At 36.3% G+C, this 13,435-nt stretch overlaps 1 protein-coding gene across 3 annotated transcripts in view; it reads right to left on the bottom strand.

Annotated features, from left to right (window-relative positions):
• LOC127654062 (lipoma-preferred partner homolog) overlaps positions 1-13,435 on the bottom strand; it is a 287,765-nt gene that overhangs the window by 114,990 nt on the left and 159,340 nt on the right. For all 3 annotated transcript variants that reach the window (XM_052141028.1, XM_052141030.1, XM_052141029.1), the window contains one exon: positions 5,164-5,727. In XM_052141028.1, the coding sequence (XP_051996988.1) occupies positions 5,164-5,727 (564 nt within the window). The remainder of the gene's footprint in view (positions 1-5,163; positions 5,728-13,435) is intronic.

The following is a 13,435-nucleotide window of genomic DNA, read 5'->3' as shown; positions in this document are numbered from 1 at the left end:
CCATCAAACACATATATATATATATATATATATATATATATATATATATATATATATATATATATATATGTAAAAGTGTATTGCATTACTCTAATTGGACTGATTGTTTTATATCCTTGGGCTAAGTGTGAAAGACATTTCCAGATATTCTTGGAATTATTAAAAAGAGTAACTGATTCTCAGATGCCTCAAGCAGACTTCGGCAGAGGATTTTGCATCAAAGGTAGTAACCTAGAAGTTCTGCCAGTGGGTAAGACCAGCAATGAGACAGAAAACTGCCATATGGCATTCAGTGTTCATTCAGTGTCAACAGCTTGTTTGTTATCTTGTTTTGACTGATGTTCTCTTGCCTGGCTGAATCACTTTTGTATCAGTGGGTAATATGAGCACCATGGCTTTTAAAGTGTGGAGCTAAATTTTATACCCAAGGACTGAAAACAAGAAAACATCACTGTTCCAAAGTGACTGAAAATACATTAAAAGACTGATGGGTATGACCAAACATGAAGAAACAACTTCGGACATAACTTCTTGTATATACTGAAATGTATGGAGGAATTCTTGACCATCAATGAAAGACGGCTTGACATTAACACCCTTACTAGCCACTCTGGCGGGAGGCCGCAGCAAAGCAAATTTTACTGTATTGATCTTGTGTTCAGCACCTTATAAGCACTAAACATCTAAGAATGAACATCTGTGCAAGGCGAATGAAGCATGCTTTCACATGAACCTCTGCAGCATACAACAGCATGCTCCAGAGATAGAGCCAGAGCTCTGGGAAAGTGCAAACCAAAACTTGTGTGATTCAGTTGGGGTTTACTCGATATCGTGCAGCCGGTGAAGACCACAAAACTTATATGACCCATTTGAATTCTAATGAGAATCGGCTGCTTTAAAGTGATATATGGAGGAGGACAAACCTCTCAAATTGCTTAATAGACTTGACATTAAAAGCACTCATGAGGTAAAGAGACAACAGTGTGCCATGCATCAACATCAATAACATGGTTTTTTAAAATACGCATTATCATTCAATCTAAAATGTTTTTACTGCAGTAATGCCAACTGGTATCTGGTTAAGATGCATATTAAAGAGATTAAGGTGAATTTATAAAACTTCATTTTTATTATTAATGATATTAGTCATCATTCACTCACCTTTATCTTGATCCAAACCCATTCATTCATTACTCCATGGAATTGTTAATTGTGGAAGTTGTAGTTCTAGGTTTCTAAATGTGTTTAGGCTATTAGTTGTTTCTTGACAAATACTAAAGTTTATTTTTAAGAAAGACTATCTACATTAGCCTAACCACATCATGGTGGAGTCATCCATGGTCTGACATGTGCTTATGGCATTATTATTACAAATGCCAAAGTGAAAAAAGGAAGAACAATGGTAAACTTTCATGAAGGTAAGTGGAATTTAGAACGGTTAAAGGGGTTCAAAGGGGCTAACATCTGGACTTCCATGGACAAAGGGACAAATGAATGACAAAGTTTTCCCCCTGTTCTATCCTGCTCCTGTTCTAACTGGTCATGTTTGCCTTCATATATTCTAAAGGTGACTTATATCATCAGGCCTGTGTCTCTGAACTAATTTCATTTTTGTTCAAATAAAATGTCCAAACAAATGCATACAGTTACATTAAAGATCCTTTTATTACTTTTTGTGGGGCATGGGACTTTGGCTAGTTAAAATTATGAGTGGCTAGTGACTTTGGAATACCACTAGCCACAGTGGCTGTTGAGCCAAAAAGTTAATGTAAAGCCCTGAGTGTGTAGTATAAAAAATGGCAGTTGGTTCTTTGTCTTGTAATCAGGTAGCCAATCAACTTGCATCTCTTTCTTTGTCTAACATTTTGATGGCTCAGTTTTGCAGTGAGCTATTTGCTTGGGCTTTCCTTCAATCTGCTTGCATGGTAAGGTCTGCCTTTTGGCCATGACACATAGAAGCGTGTTTTTAACAAGGTAAGCCTTTGCAAAATCAGGCTGCTTTCAGGCATTGCTTTCTTAGGTATTACATTAAATAAATTCACACATATTTGGGTTAAATCAATAGTTAAAAAATCTCTAGGCTTTCCTGGCTCAGGTACATATCATGAGTTAGGTCACTAGCTATTTAACCTTTTCACATGTGAGTTTCTCCAATAGTGATGGACCCCCCAGCATGAGTTCTTTAAAGTTCATTAGCCTTACGCCATTTTGCCTGTGGCCAAGGCACACCTAGCTAGCATAAACTCTGTGCACAAGGCTCTTCGAAGCAGCAGCAGTAGTACATAAGTCTTGGTGATAGATATGCTTGGTTGGGGGATTGTGTTTTGTGTTGTTTACAGCTTCCCTGCTATATGTAATTTCTATTTGTGGAGCAGCATGTCATACATGCTAGATGCAGCATGTTTTGCATTTTGTCTAATTGTGCAGCAGCAGCATATCCACATGTTAACTTTGTATGAATGTGTATTTTCTAGTAGTAGCAAGTCTCTGTTCTTGCTCTGTAGCATCAGCAGCGTTGCAGATCTAGTCCACCAAGACCAATATCCAATCAATATGTCATACTTACATAAACATGCTAAATCTTTTAGAGAGTTGTCATAACTGAACAGCTTTTGCATGCTATGTTGTGGGAAATAACATATTCAAATTCAGTGTTGACCTTTAAAATTTGATATTTTTAAGCACAGGGCTTTGACTACAAAAAGAAATCCATAAAATTGACAAGAATCAACAAAACGAGTACAACTATAATATTTTACGTTTTTGGACATTGCATTCCCTTTCTATTTAAAATATATATATATATATATATATATATATATATATATAAACTAGATGCCAAGTTGGAGGGATAGGGAATAAGGTTACAGAGAGAGGGAAAGTAGACAGAGAAAGAGGGACGTGCGTGAATGTGTGAGGTATAAGATGAGATAAACATTCTGTTTTTATTCAGACAAATAGAGTCAGATGGTGTAAAGCCCTACAGAGAAGAAGCATTAACAATTCATAAAGGTTAAAATAACTGTTTATTCTGAAGATTTCAACAAAGGAAGCTAAGAAACTCCCTGCTGTATTGCCATCTGAATCAATTATATCACAAACACAAACTAAAGTAGTGTATACACACACACTTGCACACTTACAGTAGGATCCACTCACAATTTGTCCCACAAATATATAGTCTACATGCACACAATATTAGAAAAACTTTGTTCAGTCAAGTTTTATATTTTTATTAGGTGTCTGAAATGTTAGGTCAAGCTGTTTCTTTAAATGTGCTGTCAGGACTGTGTAAAGAATCAAGCTTTAATTTAAAATGTAAGCATGTTTTGTGTGGTAACCAAACTTTGAAAATGCTCTCCCTCTCTCATGCACAATCAATAAATCATAAAAATACACAAGCTACAAGCATAAACACACAATCATGGGACATGAACACAGATAATTAATTACCACAAATGTATTATTCATTCACACACACACACACACACACACACACACACACACACACACACACACACACACACACACACACACACACACACACACACACACACACACACACACACACACACACACACACACACACACACAATGTAGGTACATACACACACACATATATAAAAACAACACATGCACACAGTAGACACACACTTTCAAAGTATTTTCATGAATTTTTCATTGTGCATAGAATAAGTACAGCTATGTGCTCATGTGTGCCTTCCCTTCATCATGGCCTGTTTCATAGAAACGAGCAGAACATTTCCAGAGCCTTGCTGATTTGCTGTCTAAGTTTGTTAAATATAAGAAGCTCAATGCAGTGTCCTACAAAGGTACAGTAATCAGATCCTTAAACAATTCTCTAATTTAACTAAGCTAAAAAAAGTGTTGTTTATAAGTTACTCAAAAAAGTAATTCATAAGAAATTACTAATTACTACTTTAAAATTGTAATCACATTACTAATTTCTTCCTAAAACACCTTTCACACAAATATTTTCAAATAATATCTACATTTCCTCCTTGTTCATTGACTTGTTAGGGGGTGCACTCCCTTGTAAACAGATGTACATATTAATATAATGTTGTAAATGTATTCTTCAGGTATGCTCCAGGCAGGTCTGTTCTAGTTATTTCAGGTTATTCAGACAATATTTGTGCACCAACATATTTAAATAGTGTTAAATTAAACTCTAAATGTGAGTGCAATCAGGGTTGACTTGTCCATTGTAGGACATGTACTTTTTTGTAAATGAGCAACTCTTAGTTTGTTGATCACTTGTTCAGGATCTGAAATTCTGTTGAACTTTGTCTAAAAGTTTATTTTTTATTTTTTATGAGAATGAAACTATTATGTAGTATTTTCCTGTATTTAGCACAATACATTTTGCATTAAAGCAATCTTTGCAGCTTTTACAATGGGTTAAGATGATCTGAAAACAAGTTACACAATTTTGCCTCTCAGGTAAATTGATATTGTTTTAAGGATGTTTGCATATTTATCATGGAAAGCAAGAAATGAATACTGATAAAAAAATAATAATAATAATAATTTAAAAACAAAACAGTGCTAGTTTCAACATCCAAATATTTGAATAGTGCTTTTGTCCTGTACCTGTTTTCTAATTTTCTAAAAAGGACGTAAAGAGCATTTGACGTAAAGAGCATTTGACGTAAAAGTACTTGAACCTTTTCAAATGTTCTTTTGTCTATTTGGTAATTTGTTACATATTCTCTACAGACTCAAAACATGAATAATGGTCATTGTGTGTTACTATCTAGAATATGTGATAGCTATTTAAGCTATTTACAGGTAGCAACCAATAACAAGGCAATTTTGCCCTTCAAAGATATTTTGTATTTCATTCGGCAACACACAAAGAATTAATATTTAACCAAGCATGTTATTTCAGTTAAGAATACCTTTCTAACTATAACTCTGAATGCCATTAAAATAATTATATTTGAGTTTTAATGTTTTGAAATTCAAGTATCAGAGGTAACAGTATTTCATACATTAAATCATTTCATTATGGGTCAGAAAGTTTTTGTAAGTATCTATAAAACTTCCTTCAGGATTCAGTTTTTAATGGATTTGCTCCTCCATCTGTCTTATGTTAACTCTGCTGTTGTCTGAAATTCAAGTAAAGAGAGCGATCCTTACCTTATGAGAAATAGAAGGCCCACCAGTGAAGGGTGCCAGGCTGGCTGGAGGGTCAGTGATGTAGGTCTTTTTCGGAGGGGAGGGCTGGTAACCTTGGCTGGCTGGAGGAGGAACGTGATGACTTGGCTCAGTTCTCCATGTGTTGTGACCTCCATAACCAGGAGCTCCACTATAGTGTTGTTCCTGGTAGCCTCCAGAAGCAGCTGGGCAAAATCCTGGCTGCGGAGGGCCGTAAGCGAAGTCAGGAGCTCTGGGTTGAGGTGGCATGTACTGCACTTGGGCTGGGCTGCGGATTGGCTGCTGCTGGGGGCCAGGCTGTGCTGCCCTGACCTGAACATTGAAGGTGGGTTGGCTTGGGGTGGAGGCAGTGGTGTAGGATGCTGGGACGGGTTGGGGTGTGGACTGGTATTGGGGGCATGGAGCAGGTGAAGCCGCAGTTGGAGGGGCCTGCAGTTTCGGGGTGGATTTCTTAGTAGCTGTTAGAGGAGGCTGGGTTGGAATGACCATGCGCCTGTAGCCTGTGACAGCGGCGTTGGAGCCTGACACAGCTGGGCTGACAGAATTCTGTAAGAAGAAATAAACATTACATTCAGTATAACATTTAAAAAAGTTACACATACATTGTATTACTGTTAATTTGATCCATTTCATAAATCTAGTGCTAGCACTAACACAAAAAGCTCCTGAAAATCGTTTGGCATTATAGGATTCAAACATGCTTCACTCAGAGATGGCAATTCATTACATCTGTCTCCTTTTCACTCATGGCCAAGTGTGTGTGTTGTGTTCTGGCGCACTATGGCCGGTAGATGCTGCATATATGTGGAGGTTGAGTGGAGTCCCCAACTATCAATAAAGTGCTTTGAATGGATGCATCCAGAAAAATGTATGAATTATTATATATTAATGACACCATTACTATTACTATTGCAAATACTTTGGGTTAGGGAGTTAAACAGACCAATAGAGGGACTTCCACAATGTATCAAAGCAATTGTCAGGACATTTTTTTTTCTCCTAATGCAGGTTTTGTGAGTATCCATCCTGCTTTCTTAAATTCACCCTTCCATCACCCTATCTGCAATACTTGTCATGTAGAGTTCAAAGCGGCACTTGACACTGCTGTTGAGCGGTGGATTGACACCCTGACTTGAGTCAAGTGGAAGCCCCTTAAGTCTTAAACTTCCATCTTAAATGTCTTAAATGATCAAACTGTATTTACATTGAAAGAGGGACCTGAGCCATTTCTAGAGACCAGAGTATCATAGAGACTTAGTGGTAGGCTCTTTTTATTTGGGCTATTAAGTTACAGTAGCAACACCCTTGCAACCAATGGGGTAAGAAAAATAAACTTAGTTCAAAGGGAGAAAATGTATATTTTTCTAACCCCACTAGCAAATTGTTGTTTTAGGCATAAACCTCACTCAATTTAGTTTAATTTCTCCAAAAACAAAACATAAAATCCTATGTCATTTTGTTTTCAATTAAATGTGTCTAGTTTTATGTATGTTGCTATTTTTACTGGAAAACAAGACAGAAATACTTTTGGCAGTGAGAAATGATTGAAAATCTTGCAGGCAGAGGATCAGTAATTAACTAATATGCAACGGCAGTTAATGACAGGATGGACATGTAACATGGAGAGGTGGTTCTAGTTGACATAAAGGGGTGTAGTCTCAGAGTACAAGTAATTATCCAGAGCATCCAATGCAGATCGATCTACAGGGCAAGTGTAACAGCCATGCACAGACCACAGCCATAAACTTCAGCTAATAAAGCTTTGAGATTTAGAGCTAAGAGCTGGGTATAAATTGTTTTGGTGGCAAGAAAGAAGTCATGGGCAGCTTGACGAGGGCAAAGACAATTGTGCTGATGCAAGCTGGCTGCACGATGCAAAGGCTAAATCAGAAAGATTTGTGTCTTTGAATTTCCAGTGCAGTACTCCTCTGTACTTTGGCTCTTTGGCTCACCACAGAACAGTCTATTCATTGTCCAACAATGGCCGTCCCACAGAGCCTGAGGACAGGCTTGATTTTTGAAGATGATTTAAAATCTCAAAAGGCACTAATCAAGCGACAACCAAGATCAAGATCAATCTTTTAAGAGCATTTGGTGCTTTGTCTGATTGCATTAAGATATATTTTTATTCTATAATATTTGGCTGAATTTATTCATTTTTAGAAGGTTCGTCATAACTAACCAGCTAAATGAAGACCAAAGAGACTCTAATTTCATGATGAAACATTCAGTAAGACACTCCATGATAACACATCATTGCCTCAAGCAGAACTGCATGTTTGAAACACGTGTCTATGAAGCGAATGTGCCTATAAAAAATGTTTAATCTAGTGGTGATGCCCATCTCTCCATGAATTAAGGCAGGAAGTGTTTGGTTGTACAAGGAAAGGCACTGTTGCATCATACACTTTATATGGGTTTCATGGTTAAGGCTGCTTGCTGAAGTAAGTGGGTCAGAAAAAGTGTTTTCAAATCTAGAATTTATGGTTAAAACTGCAACACCTCATCAATTGGATTCACAACACATGGTTTTATGTGGCCAATTTCAATGAACATCTTGACCTGTTTCAGCATTCTCACTTTTCCCTTGCAGTCGCCATATTTGTGACCATCAGTGGAAGGAAACAATGGTGGTAAATGGAAAAATAAAAGAGAAATGTATCAAGAAAAACATAAAAAAAAAAAAACTGCTTTTGATCCATGCCAAGTCCCAGTAAAACTTCATACAGGTCTGAAGACAGCACAAATATTGCTAAATTGAACTTTTGTGTACATTTACAGAAATGTCATCTCTCTACGTGACCAATCTAATGTGTAACCGGCGAGTACACACGTCCATCGATACATCACCGTAAACATCTCTCATTCGTAAGTAACAAATGTTTTTGTGTTGTATTCTGGTCTGATTTAGTCAGTTTAAAAATAAAAAATCCAGTCTGTGTGAATGAAAGAGCTGGTTTTAAAGGGAAAGTTCACCCAAAAATGAAAATTCCCTCATGATATACTCACCCTCCTGGCATCCCAGATGTGTATTATATGCTTTCTTCTGCAGGCCTCACAATGCAAGTGAATGGGTGCCAAAATTTTGAAGAGCCCAAATCCACATAGAGGTATAAATATAATCTATATGACTACAGTGGTAAAATCTAATGGACTTAAATCCAGTGGAAAGAAACAAATTTAGTGTAATTTGTTTATAATAAATTCTCCTCCCTGCCCAGTAAGCGAGTGATATGCATGATGAATATGAATCACCAAAAAACTGAAAAAGAAGAATGGGGATGGGAAAGTGAAAGTGAAGTGGAGTTTGACTGAGCAGAGAGGATCATTTATAGTTAAAAAGGACTTAATTACTGATCCGTTTCTCACCCACACCTATCATATCACTATTACATTTAGCACCAGAGTCTTCTAGAGTACTTTTATGTTGCGCTTATGTGGATTTTGGAACTTTTGGCACCCATTCACTTGCAAAAAAATCTTCATTTGTGTTCTGTAGAATAATGTAGGTCATCCACATCTGGGATGGCATGACGGTTAGTAAATTAAGAGAATTTTTATTTTCGGTTGAACTATGACTTTTAACTCCTGAAGAGGGCTTTTGTCACATCCCACAGAGCAGCTCATTGAAGGTATGCAATTTTGGTCACAGACATGACGGTACGGTCATACATTGATATCACATGGAACAGGTCAACAGGAATTTATAGGAATTTTATAATTCTGGTTCAGATTCCATGTAAATATTCCGGTTCCTTATTTTAAAAATATTTTACTTTGTCTACTTTTATTCCAAACAAAACCATACCTATTTGAAAAAATATATATATATGTTTTTTGTTTCCAAATGAGTTGTATTTGACCAAAAGTTCAGGTTCAGTAAGTGTGACAGATTTTCATACTGAATGATTCAGAGAGTCAGTGAACTATTTATAAAAATAGATTGATTCATTGGATGATTAATTAAATAAAAAACCAGGTCACAAGGGTCATTTGTTTGTGAATTAGACTACACTCTCAAGCCTACATTTGAACCTAATTTCTGGCACACTGCAATGTAATTAAATGGCTTTTAACATACTGTATTACTGACTGTGCAGAAATGAAAATATTGTTAAAGTAGAGGGCAGAAGTAAAATACTCCTCCAAGTTGACTGTGCCAGTTAGAATTAAATATTACAAAATCAAAGTCAAATATCAAAGTCTGTATCAAATAGATCATTAGTGTTAAATTCTGTAATGACCTACAAACTATCTGTCATTAACCTTTGCTTTTCTTTTTAGGTTACTGCCTTGAGCCAGAGAATGAGAAATCAATTACAGTCTCAATCACATGATGAGAAGAATGAAACTACATGCCTGAAGCACAGGCTTGTTCTTTATAGACACAAATACAACCTGTTATAAGGGTTCACAGTGCACTTGCAAAGACAGAAAGGGTTTTTGTTAACACAGTGAGCGTGATTACCAATCAAGGTAACCAATCACAATGGTTTATTAACCTAACCAAGCAAATGGAGATCAGTAGTGACTCATGCTCCCTGTCACGATCCATCTTTACATTTAACAGCAGGGGAAAAAAAAGGAAAACAATTATCTGTTCTTGTCCTTGGATTCACATGCAAAAACATCAAGGGTGTGATTGCGTAAATGAAGGACAAACTGTATTCTTCTCTCATCTTAATGTGCTAAGCTGCATGGAGAGAGGCCAGCCGTGTTGGCCATTAGAATGAGAAAAATGATAAAGATGTGATGGCCTAAGTTTTTTTTATCTAAATAATAATACCGTAGGCCTCATGACACAAAAGTCAGATAGACTCGAAAAAGACTCCATGAAATATTTCACACTCTTAACTACAATTTCCGTCTCACTGATTAGGACTGATGTTTCTGTCTGCATGCAAATGTAAAATACCCTAAACGTGCCCTTCAGGAAGTTAAATTACTCAATTTAAATGTTTCATGCTATTTTAAATACTTGATATTATTAATTTATCTATAAAGACCTTAAAACCTAACATTTACTTAGCAGAGGGCTGGAAATGCAAATAAGACCCTAAAAATAATTACATTGTCACGGCAAATTTTACACCCATTAGATTAGAGGAAAAGAAATCTCTCCTTTATGTTAGGGTGAATCCATGGGTAGGGTGAGATTGGAAAGAAATTGCACATTACAGATTTCCTTGTGCAAACAAATTAAGAAAGTTCTGTTTTGCAGATGAAGGCTTTAAACTACTTTGTCAACATACACAGCAAGGAACCAAGACTGATCGGTATATGTCAGCTAGAGGCTTTTCCTGTCTAAGTGGGCGGTTCTTGGCCAATTTAAGCTGCTAGCGGGTTCAGACCTTTGCTGTTTCAGTAACAGGTCTGGCTATGCGAGTGGATGGGTGGAATGGGTTCTTTGATTACTCCATACTCTCCACAATATTTGACATGATTGGTGCAAATTTCTTTCAAATATTCTAGAATATTTTGCAGATGAGGAATGATGATAAAGACTCAGCTAGGTAGATGGTACGGAATCTTACTCTGCATTGTGAAAAAGCAGTGGATAAGCTTGCTACCCAACAAAACAAAAATAAATACTGTCAAACATGGTATGGAACATATTGGTCTCTGGTTGTCCCTTCAGTATGACTTATGTCTGTTGATCATGTGCATGTGCCTTCCAAACCTAAACATTTATTTTTGTCATGTATTGAACGTTGTTGCTGCAAATTTTGCTGATGTCTGTATGTAACCAAGGAAAAGTTATCTAGCTGGCTAACATATGGGGTCAAAAATGTGAGAATGACTTGTGATAGTCTTGGACACATCAATAAGAATGGGTTGAAATCATAAGCAAATGACATCATGCCACTGTTTTGGAGCAATGTGAATTTGTATGTTCATTTTTGTGAATTTCTGGCTCCTAGAATCACATTATAATTTACATGTAGAATTCACAGCTATTCTTGCAAAATAAAAACAAAAAAATTGGGGCTAGTGAATATATTGGCAGGGCAAGTACAAATCGGAATAACTAGCACAACTGGGAAAGCAGAAAAAAAAAATCCTTATTGTTGAGTCATGATATCTGACATCTTTGTGATCATAGTTAAAACAAAAGAGGAAAATCTGACATAAGATTTTTTTCTTCAGCATGTTGCATTTCTTCACATCATTTAATACATTTGTTACAAGCAGTAAGAGCAGCACATATGACCAGCTGCTTCGATCTAACATTTACAACAATATGGAAACCGCACATGCATAATTGCACACACCAAGTGCACATACCGCTCCACGGAAAGTTAAAAGAATCAGTGAATCTAACTTGTGTGTGAAGTGAACCAGAAGTCCAGCAAGCATCTCTCAACTCTGATCTCTAAAGAAACTTCTTTTTCCTCTAAAACTCAGGATTCAGTTTGACTTCTACAAACAACTCAAGTGTGAAATTTCTCTGAAACTCCAAAGAAAGGCTTTTTGACACATTAGAATAGATTAGGAGAGAGCGTGCAGGGCTCCGGGGCCTGGGTAAATCTGTTAACTTTGCATTTCAGACTAAGAAGGCTGATGGGGGGACTTGTGATTTTAGAGCACAAAGGGGAAAACCCCACCTCTAAAGAGAAAAGTTCCTCCATCTTTTCTGCTCTCTACGTACTGTATGCTTTGTGTTTTAAACACATGGCAGGGAGTTTTGCCTCCGGCCTTCTGGCCTGCAAGTCAAGCAAGATTGGAATTTTAAGGAAGGAGTGTAAGGGGAATCAGCCCGGACCTGACTATACTGAATAATAAAAACATTTTTTTATCTTCAGTGTGTTATGATTTTAAACTAGGATACATTGCTATCATTTACTCACTTGTTTCTCTTTTGGGCGGAGATCATTACAAATTAATCAGTAATGATCAGAGATTTTGTTATTCATTTAAGTTAGAGACTTATATTCTTAGCTTGTTTTGAGTTGACTGTTGGCGAATGCCACATTTCATCTTCTTGACAGATGGTCAGTCTTTTCTTTCCCCAATATATTGTGTAATGTTCAATGTGCAATTCAATTAATTGAATATTGCGATGAATATCAATACAATACTGTGAAGTAAAACATTGCAATACTTTAAAATATAATTTTTCCACCCCCAAATTTTTGAGCTCAGGTATCTGTCTGTCGTCTACTGTTACACTTGGTCAGTGTCATTGCATGTCATTTTCAAAGTCAGCGAGATGTAGAACTGTCATCTCTTTAGAATCTCGGATGGAATTGAAAAATAAAAGACCATCAGTCATGGAGTAATGTGACTATCTTCCCCACACATTAAAAAACAATCCCTTCTTTCCACACTCAAGCAGTTATGTGCACCCGTCTTAGAAAATAGTTTGAGATACGTAATATTAAATATGATTCAATTTGTCCCACTGACAAAAGGCCCCTGCTGTTTTGAACTTTTGTTAATTTGAATACATAAAATACAAAATGTATGTAATACAGAGTTTAGCCTTACCAGACAACATGAAACAAAATAATCCATTTAGGTAATAATAGATTCCCATTGTGTCTGACTCTTTTTTTTAATGTCTGAATTTTTTCGTAATCAGTTTCACAAACACTGTCTTTCAACACTTGCCACTACTTTTGAACTCATATACAGCATTTTTTCAACTTTTCCCAGACATGGGACATGAGCTTATTTGACCTTTATGCTTGTATTGACTGAATGTTGAAGAAAATGCAAGTAAATGAATTGAGAGTGAAAGTAAAAAAAAGAAAATGTTGTCATCCAAACCTATATGTCTTTCTTTCTTACTTGGAACATGAAAAAAGACATTCTGAAGTCATGATCACTCTTTCCCATGTAACTGAAATGAATGGGGACTGAAACTCAAAATTTTCTGTGAATAACGACTTAAATATCTGTTTCACACACAAAGCTATCATGCTATCAGCTATATTTATGGCTTCAAAAGAAATGAAATACATGAGTCATATGAACCACTTGTATGATACGTATTCATTATTTTTGAAGCTTGAAAGCTTTGATCCCCATTTGTTATAATTGAACAGAAAAGAGCACCCAGCACAGTATTCAGAATTTCATATAACAACATGATGTGGACTTGATTTTTTAACATAATTTTCATTTTAGGGTGAACTATCCATTTAAGACAATGAGAAATATATATATTTTTTGCGTTTGTAAAGATAAAATCAGAATCAGATTATTATTCTCAAGCAACATGCCCCATCTGAATCAGATAAGTAAGGTGAAG

Source organism: Xyrauchen texanus, chromosome 13, assembly GCF_025860055.1.
Source record: "Xyrauchen texanus isolate HMW12.3.18 chromosome 13, RBS_HiC_50CHRs, whole genome shotgun sequence".
Taxonomy (NCBI): domain Eukaryota; kingdom Metazoa; phylum Chordata; class Actinopteri; order Cypriniformes; family Catostomidae; genus Xyrauchen; species Xyrauchen texanus.
This window is presented reverse-complemented; position numbering and strand designations above follow the sequence as displayed.